The sequence below is a fragment of the Notolepis coatsorum genome (assembly GCF_963971535.1).
Source record: "Notolepis coatsorum genome assembly, chromosome: 18".
Classification (NCBI taxonomy): Eukaryota; Metazoa; Chordata; class Actinopteri; order Aulopiformes; family Paralepididae; genus Notolepis; species Notolepis coatsorum.
The window spans coordinates 25,757,812-25,784,841 of NC_140182.1; the positions used below are offsets into that span (position 1 = coordinate 25,757,812).

The 27,030-nt window shown below is 43.6% G+C and overlaps 1 protein-coding gene across 1 annotated transcript in view; it reads right to left on the bottom strand.

Annotated features, from left to right (window-relative positions):
• The window catches only part of pierce1 (piercer of microtubule wall 1), a 40,097-nt gene extending 13,337 nt beyond the window's left edge, over window positions 1-26,760 (bottom strand). Inside the window, exons 1-2 of the mRNA XM_084334618.1 lie at window positions 26,621-26,760; window positions 25,206-25,283 (exon numbers count right to left, since the gene is read on the bottom strand). Coding sequence (XP_084190744.1) covers window positions 25,206-25,266 — 61 coding nt within the window. The 5' untranslated portion in view covers window positions 25,267-25,283; window positions 26,621-26,760. The remainder of the gene's footprint in view (window positions 1-25,205; window positions 25,284-26,620) is intronic.
• Window positions 26,761-27,030: the final 270 nt, after the last annotated feature.

The following is a 27,030-nucleotide window of genomic DNA, read 5'->3' on the forward strand; positions in this document are numbered from 1 at the left end:
AAAACCCACAGCACCGAGTCCAAGCCGCTGGGCTTGAGTGACAAGCCTTACCTGTGCTCCGTGTGTGGGCGGGGCTTCTCGCGACGCAGGGGCCTGAGGGACCACGAGTTAATACATTCGTCGAAGAAACCTCACAACTGCTCCGTCTGTCACAAGGGCTTCGCTAGATCCTCTGACCTGAAGCAGCACAAGAGGATCCACAGCGGTGAGAAACCCTACCACTGCTCCTACTGCAGCAAGAGCTTTGCTCAGGCCGGTTACTTCAAGAAACACCTGAGGCTCCACACCGGAGAGACACCCTACCGATGCAACTACTGCTCTGAGAGCTTTACCATCAGAGGGACGTGGGAGAAACACGTGAAGTGCCACATTGTGGAGGAACAGAAACACTGATTTATACATCTGATGTTATTTAGGACGCTTTGAGTCGACACGTTTAACACCATGTTTGTCCTACTAGAGACACGGATCATCTTTCGAAATATTTTAATAGGGTGCAAAGTCGGGATGGTCACTGGGAACTATACTGTTTTTACTTAATAGTGAACGTGATATAATCAAGCGAGCTAGCTGGCTACTGTCATTGCAAACAGCTAGATGTTTGTGAGTCACAGCAGGCTAACGTTATTTCCAGGAACAAAAGTTACATTGTTGATGCTTGAAATGGCCAAGCTTCCATGTTAACGCTTGGTTTTATTTTTACTTAATAGCGGGGGGCGACAGTGGGAGACGAGGTAGAGCAGTCGTCTGGCAATCTGGAGGTTCCCGGTTCGATTCCCACTCCTCCCGGGCAGCGTGTCGAAGTGTCCTTGAGCAAGACACTTAACCCCTAATTTCTTCCGATGAGCAGGTTGGGCACCTTGCATGGTCGGCTCCGCTGTCGGTGTGTGAATGGGTAAAAATGTGAGGATAAAAGCTGCTATATAAATGCAGCCATTTACAATTTTTTTTTTTTTTTTTTTTAACTTTGACCAGTCAGCTGGTTTCTTTTAGCGTTTATCGCTTTTTCTGGTCAAGTATGACCGACAGAGACAGGTTGAATGGGGTATAGATCGGGGGAAAGACACTCTGAGAAAATACGGCGAGTCCGGGAGTCGAACTTGTGTACCCCAGATCCGTGACGCGCACGGTTGTCCCCGACGCCGAAATAGCGTTCGAGGTACGCGGTGAGCTACTGGAGCTCCCCCACCATTTACCATTTTTAATAGCGAATGTGAGATGATCCAACGAGTGAGCTCGCTGGCTGCTGTCATTGCTAACGGCTAACGGGAGCAGGCGAACGTAAAGCACTCATTCTGAAGTTACGTCACTAATGCTTGAAATGTGTAAGCTTAGTGAAACGACATGGCAAAAGTGCTAAACATGGCTACCATGTTAACATCTCCAGTCTCTCTTTCTTTTCTGTTCCCCCAGCTGTTAACAGACGGTTATGCTACCTGGCTAGCTAGTGAGCTGTACCCAGCATGCCGTTCAGTGGTGTAACAGTTAATAGGGTCCCCTCTCAATACACTACCCAGTGTAGGTAAAAACAAATGTAACGACTATTGGAATATTCTGTGCCAATCCCAAGAACAATCACTAAGGTTTCAGCACTCCTTCACTCTGTCTACTAGGGCGGTAAACTCATCAAATAAACAAGTCAACAAACTCCTATGACTATTAGTTAATACTAAGAATAGGGTGCAAACAATCACTAATGTTTCAACACAAAAGTGTCTTCATCACTGAAGAAGACACTGTTGTGTTGAAACAGTGATTCTATTGTCTTCATCACTCTGAAGAAGACACTGTTGTGTTGAAACGTTTAGATTTTTATTTGCACAGCTCATTAAAATGTTTCTAAAGTTGATTTGTGTCTCCAGTACTTCCTTTCTGACGACTATATGGTCCCAGTCTGAGCAGCACCGGTCTTCATCTGAACAGGTTTAGAAGGTCCTCATCTGAACAGGTTTAGAAGGTCCTCATCTGAACAGGTTTAGAAGGTCCTCATCTGAACAGGTTTAGAAGGTCCTCATCTGAACAGGTTTAGAAGGTCTTCATCTGAACAGGTTTAGAAGGTCTTCATCTGAACAGGTTTAGTCCTCATCTGAACAGGTTTAGTCCTCATCTGAACAGGTTTAGTCCTCATCTGAACAGGTTTAGAAGGTCCTCATCTGAACAGGTTTAGAAGGTCCTCATCTGAACAGGTTTAGAAGGTCCTCATCTGAACAGGTTTAGAAGGTCCTCATCTGAACAGGTTTAGAAGGTCCTCCTCTGAACAGGTTTAGAAGGTCCTCCTCTGAACAGGTTTAGAAGGTCCTCCTCTGAACAGGTTTAGAAGGTCCTCCTCTGAACAGGTTTAGAAGGTCCTCATCTGAACAGGTTTAGAAGGTCCTCCTCTGAACAGGTTTAGAAGGTCCTCCTCTGAACAGGTTTAGAAGGTCCTCCTCTGAACAGGTTTAGAAGGTCCTCCTCTGAACAGGTTTAGAAGGTCCTCATCTGAACAGGTTTAGAAGGTCCTCCTCTGAACAGGTTTAGAAGGTCCTCCTCTGAACAGGTTTAGAAGGTCCTCATCTGAACAGGTTTAGTCCTCATCTGAACAGGTTCAGCACGTGAACTCTCAAGTTTGAACCATGTCTATCCAAACCAGTGTTTCCCACAGGAATTTCAGAGACTATGGGGGGTGAACCTCCGAACCTTTTTTTGTACATTTGAAAGTTAAATGCATCAATCTGGTGCACTTTGAGAGCAAAATAAAGAGGCTAGATCTATGATGAACTTTGTGCTCAAAACACAAAATCGACTAGACTAGTGCTTCCCAATCCTCTCCTCGAAGCACCCCAGCCGTTCAATGTATTTGTTAAATTCCACCACCAGCACACCCGATTCAACTTAACTAGCCCTTTATTAGTTGAATCAAGGTGTGCTGGTGGTGGAATTTAACAAATACATGGAACGGCTGGGGTGTCTCTGGGAGAGGTTTGGGAACCACTAGAGCATACATTTGAGCCATCAAAGAAATTGTGTTGAACTGGTTTATTTTTTAGAAAATAAAAAAATATAGTGGATTACTATTATGACTGATACATCCCTATTGGCAAACTTTATATTTAAAAAAATAGTAAACATATATATTTCTTTTATATAAAAAAAATGTATGGGGAAACCCTGCAAACTGTTTACAGTAACTGGGTTGTCATATCTTGACTATGCAAATCTCACTGGTACCGATGTTAGCTGGGTCACTGAGGCATGGTACCGATTTTAGCTGGGTCACTGAGGCATGGTACCGATGTTAGCTGGGTCACTGAGGCATGGTACCGATGTTAGCTGGGTCACTGAGGCATGGTACCGATGTTAGCTGGGTCACTGAGGCATGGTACCGATGTTAGCTGGGTCACTGAGGCATGGTACCGATGTTAGCTGGGTCACTGAGGCATGGTACCGATGTTAGCTGGGTCACTGAGGCATGCTAACATAATTTCTCCATGAAATTACACTGTTCGAAATTCTTCATTGACTAATATTCATAATAATAATTCATTGTATTTGTAAAGCGCTTGTCAGGAACCCAAGGTTTATTTATTTATTTGTTTATTTAAACGGATCCCCATTAGCTGATGCCTTAGCGGCAGCTAGTCTTCCTGGGGTCCAACAACAAACATACACCTAGAACATAAGAAAGCATATATCACAAAGAAAATTAATCCTAGAATAGAGAAAAAACATGTATCATAGAATAAAAAGAAATGTAAAACAGGAGATGATAAACAAGAGATAAAATCAAGTTAGAACCAAATAAAACAATTTATCAGGGTGTGCATGTATTCAAGCTGTGCTGTATCATGAATTGAAAATGGGGGACCCCGATGCAAACAAGAAAGTCCCCCAACGGTCCGCATCCCCCCAACAGCCGCGCGCACCGAGCCGCACTGTATTCAAATCAAATCAAATTTATTTATAGGGCCCGACAACACACGTTAATGTCCCCATGGGCCGTACAGGTCTTCTTTAAACAGGTCAAGAAGACAACATAACAATAAGTCAAGAACAGAACAAGAACACCATAGGGTCCAAATTTTTTTTAGATGAATGCAAATAAATTAAAGAATGCAAGCACTCCCAGACATACCCCACGCGAAGGTAAGGAAAAACTCACTAAAACCTAACAATAGGGAAAAAAGCTCCACAGGCAGTGTGGAGGAGAGAAACCTTAGAAGGGCCGTTCAAGGGGGGATCTCCCTTCTTAGATGTTGGTGATAGTAGTGTTGCAGACGGACAGTTGGTAAGCATGCACTCATGTGTGTGGTGAAACACAGATGAGTGCATGCAATAGCAACTACATTTTGAAAAATTAAAGATAGAGCTAATAGCGATAGCAACTGAACATTTTGAAAGATTAAAGATAGAGTTGATAGCGGATCTATTTGAGGCACAGGGGCGCCGCAGAGAGGGTCACGTCCTCCCCGTCTTAGTCACGGGACATTCAACACTCCGGTCGTTGCTCAGGGACAGCCGGAGACAGGGAGATAGGGGGTGGCGCAGAGAGGGTCGCGAACTCCCCGACATCATCGCGGGACATCCGGCACTCCGGTCACCACTACGAGACCTCCGGAGACAGGGCGGCACGCAGAGGGGGTCGCAATCTCCCGGCCTTCGTCACGGGACGTCCAACACTCCGGACAACACTCCAGGACAGCAAGTCATAGGAAGACAGGGAGACGGGACAGGCGTTAGACAGCTCATGAGATTGTAGTAGGCGGACATAGCAATAGATACAAGTGGTAGGCATATATGTGAATGGAGTAGATATATGAAGTAAGCGTATTATGTGAATAGAATAGAAGTACTTAACCCAGCAATGAAACCGCGTTGACTGTTAATCTGTTAACAGTCTGTTAATCAGTTGACAGGACCACGGACAGACGGCGGAGAATAACTGATCCAAGGCCTCGGAGGTGCATGTAGAGCAGTCACTACAAGCTTGGCCAAGACCCCGAGGCATCCATCACCTTGGTCAGCGCCAGGAGACGGGTACTCAGAGAGAAGGGGGAGGGAGGGGGGGGGGGAAGAGTTTAGAGAGTTCCCATGTTTGTGGTGCTGCAAAGGAGCAGACATGTAGTACCCTGTAGTGCCATGTAGTACCCCGTAGTGCCATGTAGTACCCTATAGTACCCCATAGTGCCATGTAGTACCCCGTAGTATCCTGTAGTACCCTGTAGTGCCATGTAGTACCCTGTGGTGCCTTGTGGTACCATGTAGTACCCCGTAGTGCCATGTAGTTCCATGTAGTGCCATGTAGAGCTATGTAAGCCATGTAGTACCCTGTAATGCCATGCAGTACCATGTAGTACTCTGTGGTACCATGTAGTACCCTGTACCCTAACTAAACTACCCTATAGTAAACTACCCAGTGGTACCATGTAGTACCCTGTACCATAACTAAACTACACAGATTAATCTAAAGGTCAGTCCCCGACCAGGTGAGATCAAGGTAGGTTGAAGGAGAGAGAGAAAAGATGAGTCTTAAGCAGGGATTTAAAAGCTTCGACAGAGCAGGCGCCCCTGATGACGGCATGTAATTTGTTCCACAGGTAGGGAGCGCGGTAGACAAAGGCTCTGTGGCCGGCGGATTTCTTTTTAACCCTAGGGGTCGATAGAAGCCCCGCATTTTGTGAGCGCAGAGCACGAGCGGGCGAGTATCGGGAGATGAGATCGGATAGATAGAGCGGTGCAAGCCCATTTAAAATTTTGTAGGTGAGGAGTAGCACTTTAAAGTCAGAGCGGGCTTGGATAGGAAGCCAATGTAGGGCGGACAAAACTGGTGTGATGTGATCAAATTTTCTAGTTCTAGTTAGTATCCGTGCAGCCGCATTTTGCACGAGTTGAAGATTTTTGATGCTTGAATTAGGTAGGCCTGAAAAAAGTGCATTACAGTAGTCCAGACGTGATGAGACAAAAGCATGAATCAGGGTTTCAGCATCAGCCAGAGTTAAAATGGGGCGTATTTTTGCGATATTACGAAGATGGAAGAATGCAATTTTGGTGACATTTTTTATATGTGCATTAAATGAGAGGGAGGAATCAAAAATTACTCCGAGGTTTTTTATGGTGGAGCTCTGGGATACATGACAGGTATCAAAGTTGAGGGAGATGTCCTGAAACAGGCCTCTGTGGTTTGGGGGGCCAACAATTAACATCTCAGTTTTATCTGCATTAAGGAGTAGAAAGTTTTGCGACATCCATTTTTTGACGGCAAGCAAGCAGGCCTCAAGGTTTTGTAGTTGGGAGGAATCATTTGGCTTAATAGGTATATATAATTGGGTGTCATCAGCGTAAAAATGAAAGTTTATGCCAAATTTGCGTATGATATCGCCGAGGGGTAGCATGTAAATCGAAAATAGCAAAGGGCCCAGGACAGAGCCTTGTGGGACACCACATTGCACTGGGAGGGTCTCAGATGTTAAATCATTATAGACCACGCAGTGTGTTCTATCAGTTAAATAGGATTTAAACCAAGCTAGTGCGAGACCCCGAATGCCAACATGGTTCTCAAGCCGACCTAGAAGAATCGAGTGATCGATAGTGTCAAAGGCTGCACTGAGATCAAGCAATAAGAGCACAGAGGTGAGGTTTGAGTCAAGAGAGAGCAGTAAGTCATTTGTGACTTTGGTAACCGCCGTTTCGGTGGAGTGTAAGGCTCTAAAGCCAGATTGAAATGATTCATTAAGATTATTGTTTGATAAATGGTCAGTAAGTTGCGTTGCGACGATCCGTTCTAACACTTTGGATAGGAATGGGAGATTGGAGATAGGTCTGTAATTTTTCAAGATTAGAGGGTCGAGGTTCGGTTTTTTAAGTAGTGGTTTAATGACGGCTGATTTAAAGGCCAGGGGCACCACGCCAGTAGACAAAGAGGTGTTGAAGATATTGAGTAGGGCAGGGCCTAGAGTTGGGAAGAGTTTTTTGATGAGAGTTGCTGGGAGAGGGTCAAACAGACAGGTTGAAGGTTTAGCCGCGCCAACCAGTTTAGAGAGGGCACTAAGTGAGACATTTTCAAGGCAGCATAGCGTATGACTGGAATCAAAGTCAGGGGGAATGCCCGTCAAAGGTTGGGAGGGACTCTGATTGTTGAGTAAAGCAACAATTTCATCTCTAATGAGGTCAATTTTCTTGGTAAAAAATGTCATGAATTCGTTAGCCGAGAACGCATGGTTTAGGGCACTTGGTTGTTTCTGCGTAAGTTTTGCAACTGTGTCAAACAGAAACTTTGAGTTGTTTTTGTTTTCATTTATGAGCCTGGAAAAATAAGAGGTTTTGGCAAGTGAGAGTGCCTTTTTGTAGTTACGTAAACTATCATTCCAGGCGAGGCGGAATACTTCGAGTTTGGTCGAACGCCATTTATGTTCAAGTTTGCGACAAGCCTTTTTAAAGGAGCGTGTTTCCTCCGTAAACCAGGGAGTTAGTTTTTGCGGAGCACGTTTAATTTTAGGTTTAAGGGGAGCGACAATGTCGAGCGTGCTACGAAGGGCGGCATTAAGTTTGTCTGTAAAGAGATCAAGGGGGCCAGAGTAAGAGAGGAAGGGAGAGAGGGTGTCTGGTAGGCAGTTAACTAGAATTGGGACAGTTGAGGCGTTAATACGACGGCTCATGTAGGATTCTACACTGTCTGAGCGAGAAACCGTCAGATCAATTTGAAATTTGATGAGGTAGTGGTCTGAGAGAGCAGGAACATAGGGGGAGACGGTCAAATTTGACACAGTGAGACCGCGGGCTAGGACTAGGTCAAGGGTGTTCCCACCACTGTGAGTGGGTTGGTCAACGATTTGAATGAGACCGACAGAGTCAATGATGTCGGTAAAAGCCTTATTTAGGGGATCTAGAGTTTTATTGGAATGAATGTTAAAATCACCAACAATTAAAATGTTATCTGAGCGCATAACAAGCTCAGAGATGAAAGTTGAAAATTCATCTAGGAAGAGGGTGTAAGGGCCTGGGGGGCGGTATAGGACAGCCATTACAAAGGATGCAGTGGAGGTAGGAATCAGACCGCCACACTTTCTGTTGGGTGGAGAGGGATGCAACAGGAGCACCTCAAACGAGGAAAACTTACAGTTTGCGTCGGATGTAAAGTTGTGCTTAGAGTCATAAATTAGAGCAACTCCGCCTCCTTTCTTGGAGGTGCGTGCGATGTGGGAGCTACTAAAATTAGGGGGTGAGGCCTCGTTTAAGGGCAGAAAATCATTAGGTTTAAGCCATGTCTCAGTGAGGCCAAATAGGTCGAGACTATGGTCTGTTATCAGTTCATTTACCAAAAGAGCTTTGGTTGGCAGAGAGCGGATGTTGATAAGGCCAACCTTCACACTCTCTGTATACTTAGCAGCGCGGTTTTCAGCCATGCGGGTAGGTTTAATCGCAATTAAGTTGGCATGGTTTATCGCACAAGGACGAGCTGGGTAAAGCGGAGCGTAACGGGATATTCTAGTTTTGATTGGGTATACAGGTTTAGGGGTAGAGATAGAAAGAGAGGAGTGGGGAGCCTGGTGGAGGAGGGACAGAGCAAGAAAGGTATAAGGATTGGCAGGGTCCATCAGTTTAGCATGACTAGCAGGCTCGCTAAGAGCCTGCACCCTGGCATGCTTGTGGGGTGGCTGTCAGCCCGAAGCTATAATCTTGTCTATATTGCGAGATAAGAGAGAGGCGCCTTGCATGTTAGGATGCACGCCGTCCTTTCTCAGCAAGCCAGGGTGCCCCCAGAAAGAGGACCAATTATCCACGAACCCTAAGCCCTGTTCTTTACAGTATTTTTCCAGCCATCGGTGTAGAGAAGCTGTCCTACTCACGAACTCATCATCATGCCGGTTTACAGGCAGGGGGCCAGAGAAGATTACTCGATGCCGACTCATCTTTCTGGCGAGGTCAGAAAGCCTAACTATGTTGATCTTTGTGACCTCAGAGACTTTCATCCTACAGTCATTATTTCCGACGTGTATAACAATATGGTCGAATTTATCTTCAGTGGGTGTGATACGTGGGTTACCTTTTGCCTTGACTATGCTATTCGCCAGAAATCTCAGGTTGTCTTCAATGTCGGTAGCTCTGGCTCCCCCATAACATTTGATCTCGGCTGGCTTGTCTAGCAAAATATGCCGGGTGATGGAGTCGCCAATCACAAGGACGGAACGACGGGGTTGCAGTGGAACCGGCTGCGTACTGGGACCGGAACCCGCAACACGTGTAAAATCATGTTGCGGAGCAGGTGCTGTTGAGGCCGAGGCCGAGCGGTTACACTGCCGCTTCGTAGTGGGCGCAAAGGCCTTGTCCTGAGCACTATGTCTGGGACTCTCCAGACGAGAAGACCTCGCTAGAGGCTCCTCAGAAAAGCCTGTAGTGTCCAAGACGTCTAAAGCTGACTGTTTTCCTGACTCAAGTTCAAGGACACGACTCTCTAACAGAGTTAACCTTTCTAGGAGAGAGGGACAGACAGGACAGACAGAACACATAGCCATGCTTACACCAGGTAGAGCAGGAACAAATAAAGATACGAAGTACTATGGATCAACTGCTAAAGGCTATGTGTATGAAGCCGATTGAAGGTTTAGCTAATGAGCTAAAACCAGTGGGTCGAGTAAGTTGACAAGCTAACAAGGCAAGACCAGAAAATGCAGGTACAAAGGAGTGGCCTGCTAGAGGTGGGCAGGTGAGGGGCAGTAGATACTCTAGTGCACTCGGTTGCCTCCTCGGATAACTCCAGCCGGAAAACTCCAAGTCTTTGTCTGTCTTAGTCGGTCGCCGGCGCTCTATTGTATTGTATTGTACCCACTCTGCAATCCGCCAATGACATTTTCAATCAATCAATCAGACTAAATTGTATTGTGAGTGTAAATAGTGTTTAAGATTTCTTTTAAAACTAGCCTTTTCTTTGATGTTTCGAACATCGCTGGGAAGACAGTTCCAGGATACCATCTCCCCACAAAACACCGCCCCCTCCACAAAACCAGGCTTAGGTAGAGGTAATTTTATGAAAAGGGCGGTACTCTACAGGGCGATAGCATCCCGGAACCACTCCCTTCCTGCTGACCTGTCGTACAGAACTTGCAAGTCACTCCGGATACAAGCGTCAGCTCAATGACTAAATGTAAAATATTAAATGATGTGGTCTAAAATAGCCTTGAATCCATTTCACCATAACTTTAAAAAGAAAAAACACAAAGTAAACCGAAGAAGTTTTGAATAACATGCAGCTACACTCGCGCATGACATATATTGATTTCCTTCCGGATTATGGCTCCTTTAAGTTTATTTTTGAAACTGTCCTTGTTTTCCGTCCGTATGTAATGGGATCCTATTCCAATATGTTATGGCTCTATACATTGCCGTTTTCTTTAGAGCGTTGGTTCTAGGCAGATATAGGGTAAAGCGACTACTTGAAGCATGTATTATGGTCATGTCTATCATTGGTGGATAAAAGCATAGAATACAATTGAGTGGGTTTACCTAAGGTACAAATGTTCTTTAAAAACCTAATCAAACTGCATGCTAGTCTCTCGTCCACCCTCATCCATGACAGTCTAGCATGCATTCCCTCCACACTATTCCTTATAGAGCAGTGAAGAGTGAGTCGGGCAGCTCTATTTTGAGTGAGCTGGAGTTTACTAAGCTCTTGCTTTGACGTGCTAGACCAAATGGCTGGGCAGTAGTCAAGATGGGATCATGGGACAAGACTAAAGATTGTACTACCATTTTAATTGTTGTATTCATTAGGAGGTAAGCATTTATTCTTATTATGGAGATGTTTCTACTCATCCTGGTAACCATGTTATTAATCTGGGTAGACCATAGTAGTGCCTCCTCAATAGTTACACCCAACAATTTGGCCTCCTTCACAACAGCATGATATACAGAAAACATAAGGCCACAGTAACAAAGATCAAAACAGGTTGGAGGGGGGGGTGGAGTTAAGGTTGGGTAAGGTTGAAGGCTAGGGTGAACAGGTGGGATTTGAAGGTGGAGAGTGTGGGGGAGTCTCTGAGGGAGAGAGTTCCAGAGTCGAGGGGGTTTGTTGACTAATCGATTTGTTTGATTAGTTGACACCTAATAAACAACCTTAACCTGTTCTTATTTAACCACAGTGTCATAGATCCGACCAGGCAAATCTCCATCTCAGTCACGGCAAGGAACCATTCATTTGTCAATCAAGATTTACAGTAGACTCCGCTCCTAAAGTCACAGTGGCTGTATCCAGGTCTATTAACGTATACAAACTTGAATCAATTTACTTATTGCAGATTCCCCATGTGCTCTGGAAGTATTCCAATAAGTATTTTAAAATGGACATAAAATCAGCCGTTGTGACATTAGGAGTGGAGTTAAATCTGCAATAATTCTTTTCTGACCGTATTTTTCACATTTTCAACTCAATCAACCCTGCTGAGAGGCTCTCATTGAGTCATGGTGTCCTACTCAATCAACCCTGCTATCAGAAGGTCTCATTGAGCCATGGTGTCCTACTCAATCAACCCTGCTATCAGAAGGTCTCATTGAGCCATGGTGTCCTACTCAATCAACCCTGCTATCAGAAGGTCTCATTGAGCCATGGTGTCTTACTCAATCAACCCTGCTATCAGAAGGTCTCATTGAGTCATGGTGTTCTACTCAATCAATCCTGCGCTACCAGAGGCCAGCCTGTGCTCTAGCTCCGCCTCTTTTATAAACATGTATTTAAAAAGTATTTTTTTCAGTGAATCTCTTAATGACATCAATATTATGCTGTCAGAATAGTATTATGTTTGTAGGTGAAGTATGTACCTACCTTGTTTAACAACCAGGAAATGCCCAAGAGAAAGTTGTATGTATTGTAGTTGAAATAGTATGTGGAATAGTATCTGTGTACAAGTATGTTGCGGTAATTGTATTAGTATACAAGTATTTATCAGTAGACAAGTATGCAGTAACAAAAGTATAGTTACAGTATGTGTATACAACTTCACATGCCATCTACCCCCCAAACAGATCAGATCAGATTTGCTTACCAAGGAAATTGTACATAACAATGTAGATTTAGGTTTAAAGCCCTAACACGTCTTCTTTAAACAAGTCAAGAAGAAACATCACAATAAATCAAGAACAAAACAAAAACACCATGAAGTCCAAAAAATAAATTAATGCAACACTCCCAGACATACCCCCGAAACAGTTTGTAAGCATGCACACATATGTGTAATGAAACACAGAGTAAGGGATATACCTGACCTGACACATCTTCAGTTCTCCATTCGTTACAATGGACCCATACTACAGAGCTCCAATTACATATCACATATATATATATATATATATATAAAAGAGAGACCTACAGACAGTGTAGGGAAGAGAAGCAGAGAGTGAGACTCGTCACTATGGCCCCAGACCTCTTCACGCTGTACTGAATGTAGATATATAAGACTTATTGATTCTGTATTGAGATCTGATCTATCCCTACATCCCCTGGATACACCGGTTCAACAAATCACATAATAAATAAGGGGCGGCTACGTGGCGCAGTGGGCAAGGCGCTCGCAACGAATGCTGGAGACTAGGCTCAAACAGGACGCCTCCTGTTCGAGCCCCGCTCTCCACATTGCTTTCAGTTTAGCTGGTCGTCCACAGTAATACACATTGGCCGTATTACAGGGAGGGAAACTGAAGGGTGGGGATCGGGCGTTGTGGACAGCGACTCCCACAGGTCGGTTGGTGCGCCTGCGCAGTAGAATCAAGAAGCGACAGGGGCGGGGCCCCTCCAAAGCCCAGACCCCGACGCTGAAAGATCGAGCCGCGCAGGTGAAAAGATGCGACGGCTGTTACCTCGAGTATCGGACTTAGTATGTATGACTTAGTCCACATTGCAGCCGGTTGAATTGGACGATATGAAAATTGGGATGGGAGAAAAATGGGAGAAAAAGTGGATAAAAAAAAAAAAAAAAAACTAGATAGATAGAAATAAGTAAACCGTTGTGGAGAAAATAATGAGTAGATCAGTTTTTTTAGATTATAGATGGGCCACTTTAGGTCATCTATTGTGGATTATCTAAATGCACAGCTCAATACACACAATTGTTAAGGGGATGCAGACCAGAGAAAGACTTTCGTCTCGTTTACATCAGGGTCCCCCATTTTCAATTCATCGGGACATATATGACATACAGATAGACAGTACTGCTACATCTATTGGGGGAACACTGTACAACTGTACAAGCAAAACTGTACATTGGAATATTGACAAAACCATACTAGGTAATTTACTGTACATTGGAGGGGGTTGGGTTAGGACATTTACAGGGGCCAGTTTCGAATTGCAGTCTCACGTAGGTGTTTTTTGAGAGTGGTTTTGAAAGTGGGTTTGATTGATTGATTGATTGAAAACTTTATTAACAGATTGCAGAATGGGTACAGTACAGTACAGCTCAATACAATTGTTAAGGGGATGCAGACCAGAGAAAGACTTTCGTCTTGTTTACATCAGGGTCCCCCATTTTCAATTAATTGTAACATATATTACATATGACATATAGATAGACAGTACTGCTACATCTATACATTTATGACATACCAGATTTGCAAATACAGTACTGTTTGTGATACGAAAAGAGTCTAAAAAAGAGAGTATATACATTTGACGAAGAAACTGTACATTGGAGGAGGTTGGGTAGGTGGGGGGTACTGTACATTGGAGGTGGTTGGGGGGAGGTTGGGTAGGAGTGGGGGGGAGGTTGGGTAGGAGTGGGGGGGGGGGGTTGGGTAGGAGGGGTGGGGGGGGACACTGTACAACTGTACAAGCAAAACTGTACATTGGAATATTGACAAGACCATACTTGGTAATTTTTACTGTACATTGGAGGGGGTTGTGTTAGGACATTTACAGGGGCCAGTTTCGAATTGCAGTCTCCCGTAGTTTTTTGAGAGTGTTTTTGAAAGTGGGTAGTGATTCACATTCCTTTACAGCAGGGGTCAGCAACCTTTTTGACATGGAGTGCCTGTTTGAAATATAGTTGTAACTAGTGTGCCTCAACAATATTCCATGCATCGTAAATATTTTTTCTCATAATCAGGTATTTTTAATGATAATTTTTACATTATTACATCATTATCGTTATTGTTATTATTAACAATATTATTATGATGGTTGTATCAACCCTAAATCTGAGTTGGGGGGGGGAATGCAATGCAGACAAATAGCTGCATACAGTGCGACCATTTCACTCACATTTGCCCATTCATTTTTGGACACATCACACACCATCGGTGTGTGTACTGTACGTGGGCTGTCATAGCTCCACCTACAGGCCTAATGGAGAACACCAGGAGAACACCAGGATGTGAATGGAGGGTGAATGTGAGGTATATCGTGTAAATAAGTTTTGATTGATCGCAAGACTACACTGTAAAAAATATATAATAATAAGTTACCAGAACTTAAAAATATTGAGTTCAGTTACTGTGCATTAAGGTTTTCAGTTTTCAATCCATAATAATCCAGAAAAATAAGTACACAACCACATTATTTCAACCTAATAAAACTATGTTTATTGTCATTGTTTTAAGAACACAAGTTGACTTGGTAATACTCACATTTTGAGTAAAAAATATGGCTTTTAACATGTGCAATGTTCAATGAAATAGAAAAATAAATAATAAAATTTGTTGATTAATCCCACTGGTCACAATGGTGACCGTAATAATGTTTTTGTTATAAGGCTCTGCAAATGTTACTGAATGATGTAGCAATGTATTTCCAGCTAAATTGAAATAATAAACAAATAAAGGATCTCAATTAAATATGTGGTAGTAAAAAGAACCTGTGGGAGGATTTCAACAAGATAAATGCGACAACAGTGCAAAATATTTCACTATAATATTTCAAAGCAAAAAAACATAAGGAAGGATTACATAATAAACATAGATGATGAAGTAAGGTTTAGTCGATATTCCAATGTACAGTTTTGCTTGTACAGTTTCCCCCACCCACCTCCAATGTACAGTTCCCCCCCCCCCACCTACCCAACCTCCTCCAATGTACAATTTCTACGTCAAATGTATATACTCTCTTTTTTAGACTCTTTTTGTATCACAAACAGTACTGTATTTGTAAATCTGGTATGTCATAAATGTATAGATGTAGCAGTACTGTCTATCTGTATGTTGTGCATGTCATATATGTTATGATGAATTGAAAATGGGGGACCCTGATGTAAACAAGATGAAAGTCTTTCTCTGGTCTGCATCCCCTTAACAATTACGTGTATTGAGCCGTACTGTATTGTACCCATTCTGCAATCTGTTAATAAAGTTTTCAATCAATCAATCATACACGGCACACTGAGGCCTACAACAAACTGACCGGATCTTCCTTTATTCATTATTGTTGATTGTACTGTAGCACTATTTTACTCTGTCCATTCTATTGCATAATTTTACCATCTATTCTATTCTACTATTGCACTGTATTATTTTACTCTGTCTATTGCTTTTTATTACAGGTTCAAAACTGTCAGGTATTAAACTGTGTGGGTATCAAACAAGAGACTGTCAGGCTGTAAAACTGTGTAGGAACCAGGCCTAGAACTGCACCCTGAGAGAGAACTGCACTCCGAGAGAGGGAACTGCACCCTGAGAGGGAACTGCACTCTGAGAGGGAACTGCACCCTGAGAGGGAACTGCACCCTGAGAGAGGGAACTGCACCCTGAGAGGGGGAACTGCACCCTGAGAGGGAACTGTGCCCTGAGAGGGAACTGTGCCCTGAGAGGGAACTGCACCCTGAGAGGGAACTGCACCCTGAGAGGGAACTGCACCCTGAGAGGGAACTGCACCCTGAGAGGGAACTGCACCCTGAGAGAGGGAACTGCACCCTGAGAGGGAACTGCACCCTGAGAGGGAACTGCACCCTGAGAGGGAACTGTACCCTGAGAGGGAACTGCACCCTGAGAGGGAACTGCACCCTGAGAGGGAACTGCACCCTGAGAGGGAACTGCACTCTGAGAGGGAACTGCACCCTGAGAGGGAACTGCACCCTGAGAGGGAACTGCACTCTGAGAGGGAACTGCACCCTGAGAGGGAACTGCACCCTGAGAGGGAACTGCACCCTGAGAGGGAACTGCACCCTGAGAGGGAACTGCACCCTGAGAGAGGGAACTGCACCCTGAGAGGGAACTGCACCCTGAGAGGGAACTGCACTCTGAGAGGGAACTGCACCCTGAGAGGGAACTGCACCCTGAGAGGGAACTGCACCCTGAGAGGGAACTGCACCCTGAGAGGGAGGTTCGAAGGGTCAAAGTGGGTATAAGACAGGAGGGAAGACTGTCAAGTTTTAAACTGTGGATACCAAACAGAGAAGGTAAAGACGACTTTGAACTGTTGAACAGTAATCCAGAACTATTTTATTGCACTGTAAAAAAATTATAATAATAATAATTTGCATGGAATAGCGCACAAACTAAAGTATGTCGAAATTAACTGGTTAGTCAGTCTTGGACTATAAACAATGCCTGTCAAATGAGCCATACTATTGTCTCCATAGCTATAATACAGAACACACGATGGGTCCGCAAACATCGCTAAAATGGTCAATAACGCTGGCGCCATTGAGTAAAGATGGGAAAAGAGCGTGGCGGTCAATGAGTTAACAGGGACGGGGTTGAATGTGAACTAGATGAGGAAGGGAGGGACGTGAGTTTGTTTCTTCTCTGGTGTGAATCCTCATGTGTGTATTTATATATGCCTTCAGAGTAAATCCTTTCCCACAAACTTCACGACTAAATGTTTTTTCCCCCGAGTATGAGTTCTGATATGTACTTTTAAGTCACGTTTTGCACCAAATATTTTATCACAGGGTGCAACTATAGGGCTTTTCGCCAGTATGGCTTCTCGTGTGTCTATTCAGGTCTCCCTGTGTAATATATCTTTTAGGACACAGTGTGCAAATATAGAGCTTTTCCCCATGACGTCTTATATGTTCGTTTAGGTGAGATTTTTGACTATATCTTTTAGGACACAGGGTGCAACTATAGGGCTTTTCCCAAGTATGGCTTCTTATATGTTCTTTTAGGCTAGATTTTCCACTAAATCTTTTAGGACACAGTGTGCAACTATAGGGCTTTTCCCCAGTATGGCTTCTCATGTGTTTATTCAGGTTTTGCTGTGTAATATATCTTTTAGGACACAGTGTGCAAATATAGAGCTTTTCCCCAGTATGATGTCTTATATGTTCGTTTAGGTGAGATTTTTTACTATATCTTTTAGGACACAGTGTGCAACTATAGGGCTTTTCCCCAGTATGGCTTCTCATATGGTCTTCCAAGAGTGTAATGCCAGTATATTTCTTGCCACAAACAGTACATGTCCTGTGAGTTTGACGGTGAAGTTTCAAGCTCTCTGTGGGTTCTAAATGTTTTCCACACAAACCACAGTCACTAGAATGGGCTTTAAGATGGGCCATTAAAGCGTTCCTATTAGGAAAACATTTCCCACACACTTTACAGCTCCAGGTCTCACATGGTATTTGGTTTGATAATTTCACCTCATGGGATGAAACCACAGAGCTCTTGAACTGGTTGCTGTTAGACAAACTCTGTCCTTTGTTTTTCTGTGTCTTCTTTGATGTCAGTGAGTTTAAACCAGGATGAGGTTCACTAGTCTCCAGCCAATCATCACTGTCATCAGTATCAGTTCCAGAACAGTCTGAAGAGAGGAGCTGGCCATCTGTAGTTGGTTCTAAATCACCAGCTAAGTTACTGACTGGTTCTGATAATCCACAGTCCTCTCCATCAGGTTCTGTTTTCATCTGTTCTGTTGAGGTGCTGGCTAGAGGCTCTGTCTCTCTGTTTTCCCCAGTATGGCTTCTCATGTGAAAATTCAGGTGTCCCTGTGTAGTATATCTTTTAGGACACAGGGTGCAACTATAGGGCTTTTCCCCAGTATGGCTTCTCGTGTGAATATTCAGCTCTCCCAGTGTAGTATATCTTTTAGGACACAGGGTGCAACTATAGGGCTTTTCCCCAGTATGGCTTCTCATGTGAATATTCAGCACTCCCAGTGTATTAAATCTTTTAGGACACAGGGTGCAACTATAGGGCTTTTCCCCAGTATGGCTTCTCTTGTGAATATTCAGCTCTCCCAGTCTAATATATCTTTTAGGACACAGGGTGCAACTATAGGGCTTTTCCCCAGTATGGCTTCTCATGTGAATATTCAGGTATCTCCGTGTAATATATCTTTTAGGACACAGTGTGCAACTATAGGGCTTTTCCCCAGTATGGCTTCTCATGTGTCTATTCAGGTCTCCTTGTGTAATATATCTTTTAAGACACAGGGTGCAACTATTGGGCTTTTCCCCAGTATGGCTTCTCTTGTGAATATTCAGCTCTCTCAGTGTAGTATATCTTTTAGGACACAGTGTGCAACTATAGGGCTTTTGCCGCTTTTCCCCAGTATGGCTTCTCATGTGAATATTCAGGTGTCCCCGTCTAATATATCTTTTAGGACACAGTGTGCAACTATAGGGCTTTTCCCCAGTATGGCTTCTCATATGTGCTTCCAAGAGTGTAATGCCAGTATATTTCTTGCCACAAACAGTACATGTGCTGTGAGTTTGAAGGTGAAGTTTCAAGCTCTCTGTGGGTTCTAAATGTTTTCCACACAAACCACAGTCACTAGAATGGGCTTTAAGATGGAGCATTAAAGCGTTCCTATTAGGAAAACATTTCCCACACACTTTACAGCTCCAGGTCTCGCATGGTATTTGGTTTGATAATTTCACCTCATGGGATGAAACCACAGAGCTCTTGAACTGGTTGCTGTTAGACAAACTCTGTCCTTTGTTTTTCTGTGTCTTCTTTGATGTCAGTGAGTTTAAACCAGGATGAGGTTCACTAGTCTCCAGCCAATCATCACTGTCATCAGTTCCAGAACAGTCTGAAGAGAGGAGCTGGCCATCTGTAGTTGGTTCTAAATCACCAGCTAAGTTACTGACTGGTTCTGATAATCCACAGTCCTCTCCATCAGGTTCTGTTTTCATCTGTTCTGTTGAGGTGCTGGCTAGAGGCTCTGTCTCTCTGTTTTCCTCAGTCTGGGTTTGGTTAAACCATGAGGACTGAGGTTTCTCTTCATCATCTTCACTCTTCACAGGGACAGGGTTGAAAGTGAACTTGATATCAGCCTCCTCCAGACCTTGAAGCTGCTCTCCCTCCTGACTGGTCCAGAGTTCCTCCTGTTCCTCTTTAATCTGTAGGAGCTCTGGGTCCTGGGTTTGGTTAAACCATGAGGACTGAGGTGTCTCTTCATCATCTTCACTCTTCACAGGGACAGGGTTGAAAGTGAACTTGATACCAGCCTCCAGACCTTGGAGCTGCTCTCCCTCCTGACTGGTCCAGAGTTCCTCCTGTTCCTCTTTAATCTGTAGGAGCTCTGGGTCCTGGGTTTGGTTAAACCATGAGGACTGAGGTTTCTCTTCATCATGTTCACTCTTCACAGGGACAGGGCTGAATGTGAACTTGATGATATCAGCCTCCTCCAGACCTTGAAGCTGCTCTCCCCCCTGACTGGTCCAGAGTTCCTCCTGTTCCTCTTTCATCTGTAGGAGCTCTGTCTGCTCCTGGCTCAGACTGGGGCTCCTCTCCTGCTGCTCAGGGGGAACCTCCTCTTCACAGACAGAGAGCTGTGGGAGGTCTGGAGGGAGGCAGAATAATAACATGAATAGTTGTAATTGCTGTCACCATTGGAAAGCCACCCATTTTAAGAATTCACACATGTTCTTCCTGTGCCCCGGGACAGTTCAGTCAGTATGTTCTTCCTGTGCCCCAGGACAGTTCAGTCAGTGACAAAACTGAGGAAAACAAAAATAAACCACGTGAACTTTGGAAATTACTCAATTTGCAGTAAAAAACTTAAAACCAGGTTCTCAAACATAAACATAAAGACGGACAACACGCTCATCACAGACAAACTGGATTTAGCCAAGTACTTAAACACTTTCTTCACAAACATAGCCACAACACTGGTAAACAAACTACCCTCCCACTCAGGGCAGTATGGGGTAGAACACATAGTAGCATACTACAAGAACCTAGGCGTCCACAAAGACGACTTCAAACTGGAAATGGTAACTACAGATGAGGTACTCAAAAAACTGAGCGCCGTCCAACCGAACAAGGCCACTGGCCATGACAACATCCCCTCCAAATTCCTCAGAGACTCAGCAGCCGCCATCACCCCAGTCATGCCCCGATCACGTTTTTTTGCCACCGATACCGATCACCGATCGTCATGAGCCATATCGGCCGATACCGATCCGATCGTTTTTGATTAAAAAAAATTTAAATTATTTTATATCATTTTTATATTTTTTTATAAAATATATATATTATATAATTAGACTTGTACTTGTATTATCTGCGAGACATCGCCACCATGCAACAAGCTCCACTGTCTGTGTGTACTCTAGTAGCCTCCAGCCAGGGAGCAAAATTAACTTTTTGACTCACCGGCCAGTGGCGGGTAGATGGGAAGAATCTACCCGCCAAGCATATTTCTTACCCGCCAACTTTTTTTTGATAAAAAAAAATTATTTTATATAAACATTTTTTTTTAATAAAATATATATATTATATAATCATACTTGTGATTGTGTTATCTGCGAGACTTCGCCACCTCGCTGTCTGAAAACAGCTCCACTGTCTGTGTGTATACTCGAGTGGCCTCCAGCTCCAGCAAGGATTCTCCGGCGCTGCAGCTGAGCCCTAAACGCTACATTCAGCATGCAAAAGGATTCTCCTGAGCTACAGCTGGACCCTATTCAGCAGCCCTCAGGCGATGTAAGCCAGGGACTCGAATACGCATGTTGTTGTAGGACATTGATGTCAGGAGCTATAGCTACTGCTGGATGGCGTTGGGACAGTGCCTCAGTGAACTATTTAGTTTACTGCGACATTTCGTAGTGACTAGTGAGCTACCTAGCCAACGGAGGTATTATGCACTGGACTATTGCTGGAGCATTTGTTGATGTCGGGAGCTATCAGTAGCTAGCCGGCTGGATAACGTTACACAATGCCTCATGTATTAAACTAAGTGAATAGTTGACTGGGTCATTTTGTAACGGTAGCTAACGTTATGTCACGAAGGTCCCACACTGACTAGACTAACGTCTATGGAAGCAAATGAGTGCCAGAAGTATTTTAATTGTACCAGACACCGGTGACTGTCGGAGGCAATAGCCTCTGTTTACATGCAGCATACAGAAACAGGTGGGGAGGGGTAGGAGCAGCAATGCGCTGCGTGTCTGTGCTGAGACAGCGAGTGAGAACTCTGCTAAAGAATTGGATCATGATTTTCGGTTTTCACATGACTATTTGATTGCCCGCCACACGGCGGGCAGACCTCTCAGTGGGAGGCGCCAAACATAAAAACTGAGCGCCAATGGCGGGTGGCGGCCTCTAGTTTTGCCCCCTGCCTCCAGCTACGGCCAGGATTATCCGGAGCTGCAGCTGGACCCTATACTCGAGTAGCCTGCAGCTACGGCCAGGATTCTCCGGAGCTGCAGCTGGACCCTATTGATCACATTCAACAACATACCCCGAGCTCGAATACGCATCGAATGAGTGTTATAAAACATTGATATCAGGAGCCATCTGTGGCTACTGCTGGCCGGCTATATAACGTTGATACAGCGCCTCAGTGAACTATTTAGTTCAGTGGGACATTTCGTTTTGAACAGTGAGCTGGCGTCAGCTAACGTGAGCTAGCGGAGGTATCATACAGACTTGCTGGAGCGTTTGTTGATGTCAGGAGCTATCAGTAGCTGGCCGGCTAGATACCGCTCGGTTAGACAATGCCTCATCATGTATTGGACTGGAAGTGAATGGTTGACTGGGTCATTTTGTAACGGTAGCTAACGTTAGCTCAGGGAGACGCGTACATGCAGTTGTTGAGGTAGATAACCGTGATTATGTTTATTTATTTAGACTAGACTACACCGTGTTTGCGTGCGGGAGGGGCCGGAGGGAGGAGCAGACGCCGCACCACTGTGTGGGAGTGTGTGCAACTCCCGGTGTCTGAGACAGAACTCAGCGAGTGAGATCGGTTTTGACGATCGGCGAAAATAAAGCATCATCACCGATCACCGATCGCATATTTATATTGACCGATCGATCGGGGCATCCCTAGTCATCACACACATAATAAACCTCTCCATAAAACAGGGACACGTCCCCAAGGACTTTAGGCAAATTAGACCCAGGCAACTACCGCCCTGTTTCTATCCTTACATCCATCTCGAAAGTCATGGAAAAAATAGTATACGAACAGGTCGAAAAGTACCTTGCGGAAAAAAATCGAATCTACGAATTCCAATCTGGCTTCAGAACATCCCACTCGACTGACACATGCCTTCTCTATTTGAACGGGCAAATACTGCGGCATGGTCATGCTGGACCTACAAAAGGCCTTCGACACTGTCAATCACACCATTCTGATTGACAAGCTAAAAGCAATTGGTTTTGATAGTTTATCAGTGAGCTGGATACAATCCTACCTGGAGGGGAGAGAACAGATGGTGGAGGTAAACGGTACCCTATCCCCCCCCCTCACAGTGAACTGTGGTGTTCCACAAGGAAGCATACTAGGACCGCCACTGTTCCTAATTTATGCAAATGGCATGTCGTCAGCTTGTGACTGCAACTTGTTCCTGTTTGCGGACGACTCAGCCCTGCTGGTCTCTGACAAGAACAAGTTACAGGTAGGGCTGGGCGATATGGCCTAAATATGATATCACGATATTTTCTGACCTTTCGGCGATACACGATACACATCACGATGTTTTTCTTTTTTACCCCAAACAATTCATTATGAGGCTTACCAAGACAGTATTTGATTTTGCAAGCTAACATTAAAGACAAAAAAAAATACCCATGCATTTAGCATTTTTATATTATATATTATGTTTAAGATTATTAGATTATATATTGCATATATTTAGCAATGAGATATTATATGATTTAGATATGAAATATGATGAATTGAAAATGGGGGACCCTGATGTAAACAAGACTAAAGTCTTTCTCTGGTCTGCATCCCCTTAACAATTGTATGTATTGAGCTGTACTGTACCCATTCTGCAATATGTTAATAAAGTTTTAAATCAATCAATCAATAGCATTTTAATGAAACTACTGTATATATGTATGTCTCTAAATGTTTTGATGAATTGAAAATGGAGGACCCTTATGTAAAAAAGTCGAAATTCTTTTTCTGGTCTTCATCCTCCTGTACTGTATTGTACCCATTCTGCAACCCTTTAACAAAGTCTTCACTCATTCATTCTGATGGAAACATAATTATTTTGATTGACAGTCGAGTCTGCCAATTACGTCACAGCGCTTGCACCCGCCCTGCTGTTCTTAGCACCAATCGGCAAGCGCTACTAGTTTTTGACTTCCTGAATGTCCTGTGTGCTGAACAACGTCAACAAAGCTACTAACGTTAGCTCCCCGCGGCCGTCGAGTAGGAGACCAGTGCTCCACAGGATGACTAAATGAGGCATAATGATTTTACTACAACGAATGTTATAATAAAAGCCTTTCCATACATCTGTCTGATTGAAAACTTTATTAACAGACCGCGGAATGGGCATATCTCAGCACGGGCTGAGATATGAACGAGTAACGTGTGGACAGATTGACGCGACACAATCCTCTTGGGCAAAACATCACGATATCCACGATACGTTGAAAAAGTGTAACGTTAATGAACTGTACCCGATATTTATATAATATCGTCATATCGCCCAGCCCGAGTTTCAGGTTGAAAAAACCCTCAGCTCGGAACTAGGCAAAATCTGCATATGGCTCGCAGACAACAAACTATCATTACACATGGGCAAAACCGAGTCCATTCTCTTCGGTTCAAATAACAAACTCAGCAAGACCGACGGCTTCTCAGTTACAGTGGGTGACAATATTGTCACAAGGAAAGATGAAATTACCTACCTGGGTTCCATCCTAGAGGCTAATCTCTCCTGTGACAAAATGGCATCCAATGTAGTAAAAAAAGTCAACCAACGAACTCGATTCTTGTACCGGATCTCCTCTCTGGTAAACAAGAATTCCCTGAAGACTCTGGCAGGAGCACTCATTCAAGGGTACTACGACTATGCTTGCACCTCATGGTACCAAAGCACCTCAAAGGCACTAAAAACCAAATTACAAACATCTCAAAACAAACTAGTCAGACTACTGCTTGACCTGACTCCTAGAACCCACCTCACCCCTGCCCACTTTGCCAACCTAGGATGGCTTAGAGTAGACGACAGAGTACAGCAACTTGCAATGAGCCTGGTCTACAAGATACACTACACAATGTACATGTCAAAATACTTCCCAAAGGTCAGTGAGTTGGTGGATATTTTCAATGTTTTAGCTAATTTTGATTTAAATTGTATAATTCCCATTTTAAAATGTTTTACCATGGTATGTTTGGTATCCTTTTTTTCAGCACAGCCTCACATATATGACCTGAAAGTTAGTTTTCATATTGTATAATACTGTATATACTGTATACTGCATAATGTACAACACAAAACACAAAATCGGATTGAGAAAATGTGTTATTTTTACTATGAACCAATGCAAACATATTCAATCAAGCATATAAAACTGTGGAAATGCACCCTAGGTAGCATATTTACATAAACAAAAGAGAACAGAACAGAATTCAATTTACAAATAATTATTTTCTCCATACACAGGTAATAAACAGACGAAAATTTGATTCTCAATCACCAGCATGCTTTTTTTTTTACAAAAAGTCAGTAAAAGTACGTTTTTTACAAAAGAAAGTTAAAAAAAGAAGTTTTACAGTAAAAAAGTTAAAAATAAGTAAAGTGGGATATTCAATACACATATATACAGTACACATATGACTAGAGTGCAGTCATATAGAGTGCAGGATGCCTGAGGTGTATCCAAAATAAATATATACACTACACTCATGTGTACGTACGCGTACGTGTGTGTGTGTGTGTGAGAGAGACACTGCTCAATTGTGCCACGCAGTAAAACAGTTTCTGTCTATGAACAGAGTTATAACTAAACAAAAGCACTAATAATAATAATAATAATAATAATAATAATAATAATAATAATAATAATAATAATAATAATAATAATAATAATAATAATAATAATAATAATAAGTCTCTCACCTGTCTTGGTTAGCCCTCCTTCCATGTCTCGCCTGCACTGAACTGGTTGAAGGCAGGTCATCTGCTCCTTGCTCCTCACTGTAGAAAATAAAAAGCACATTATTTTCAACATTCAACAAGGAATCTCTTATCTTATACAGCACACAGCACAGCACAGCACATATACACATATTTACAATCCAAAGAGTGTTCTTTGCAAACCCAACAAGTACAGTAAGAGTGTGACTGACTAAACATAAGCAATAAATCTCCAAAATAAGTGCCTTTACCTTGTGTTGTTGTCATCTACAAACGATGAAGATTCTTCTACTTCTACTGCTACTGCTACTGCTACTACTACTACTACTTGATTGATTGATTGAAAAGTTTATTAACAGATTGCAGAATGGGTACAGTACAGTACAGCTCAATACATACAATTGTTAAGAGGATGCAGACCTGAGAAAGACTTTCGTCTTGTTTCCATCAGGGTCCCCCATTTTCAATTCATCATATGACACACATGACATACAGATAGACAGTACTGCTACATCTATACATTTATGACATACCAGATTTTCAAATACAGTACTGTTTGTGATACTAAAAAAATCCAGAAGAAGAGTATATACATTTGACATAAACTGTGCATTGGGGGAGGTTGGGTAGGTGGGGTGGGGCTGTACATTGGAGGTGGGGGGGGGGGGGGGGGGGGGGGGTTGGTCTAGGGGGGGGGGGGGGGGGACACTGTACATTGGAATACTGACATACATTTGACATGGAAACTGTACATTGGAGGAGGTTGAGTAGGTGGGGTGGGGTTGGGTGGGGCTGTACATTGGAATACTGACAAAGCCATGCTTGGTCTTTATTGTACAACTGGGTTAGGACATTTGTAGGGGCCAGTTTTCAATTGCAGTCTCCCGTAGGTGTTCTTTGAGAGTGTTTTTGAAGGTGGGTAGTGATTTACATTCCTTTACAGCTTTGGGTAGGGCGTTCCACATTGTTGTGGCATAATTGCGAAACGTGTTTAGTCCCTTGTTTGAGCCGAATCTGGGTTTTACATGATTTGTGGAGCTCCCTCTGGTGTTGTGATCGTGGTATTCACTGACCTTTGGGAAGTATTTTGACATGTACATGGGTACCTTGGTCGTGTAGTGTATCTTGTAGACCAGGCCCATTGCAAGTTGCTGTACTCTGTTGTCTACTCTAAGCCATCCTAGGTTGGCAAAGTGTGCAGGGGTGAGGTGGGTTCTAGGAGTCAGGTCAAGCAGTAGTCTGACTAGTTTGTTTTGAGATGTTTGTAATTTGGTTTTTAGTCGTCTACTGTCAGCCATCCTAGAGAACTATGTTGTTCTGTGTCAACGGTTCCTTTCTGCTGCTGCTGCAAGAAAGGAGCGATAAGAGGAAAACAATGTGAATATAACTGTACTTACGTTTTGATCCAGTACAGTTCTGCCACAGAGACGTTAGCAAGAGACTCGTTTAATGTCTCTGCTCCGACTCACAACAAATCTGCTTCACAATCGGGTTCAACGTCAGTCATGTTTGCACGGAGGAGTTGACGGTGACCGATAACACATTGTGTTGTGTTTAACTGGTCCTTTGATCAGGGTTTTGTAGCAGAGAAGCGAGTTAAAAGCTCCTCAAAAGGCTTGTTCAAGATGGGATAGGCGGACGCAGATCTGCGCAGGTTTTACTACGGCCTCGCCAAGCGCGTTGCATGACGGTTAGAATTAGAATGTTGTCCGATTTGCTCTGAAAATTTGACAAGGCGAGGCGCGGAACTCCCGCGGGAGCGAGCCGCGCGCAGCATTCAGAGCGAGGCTCCACAGTACCTTCAGCC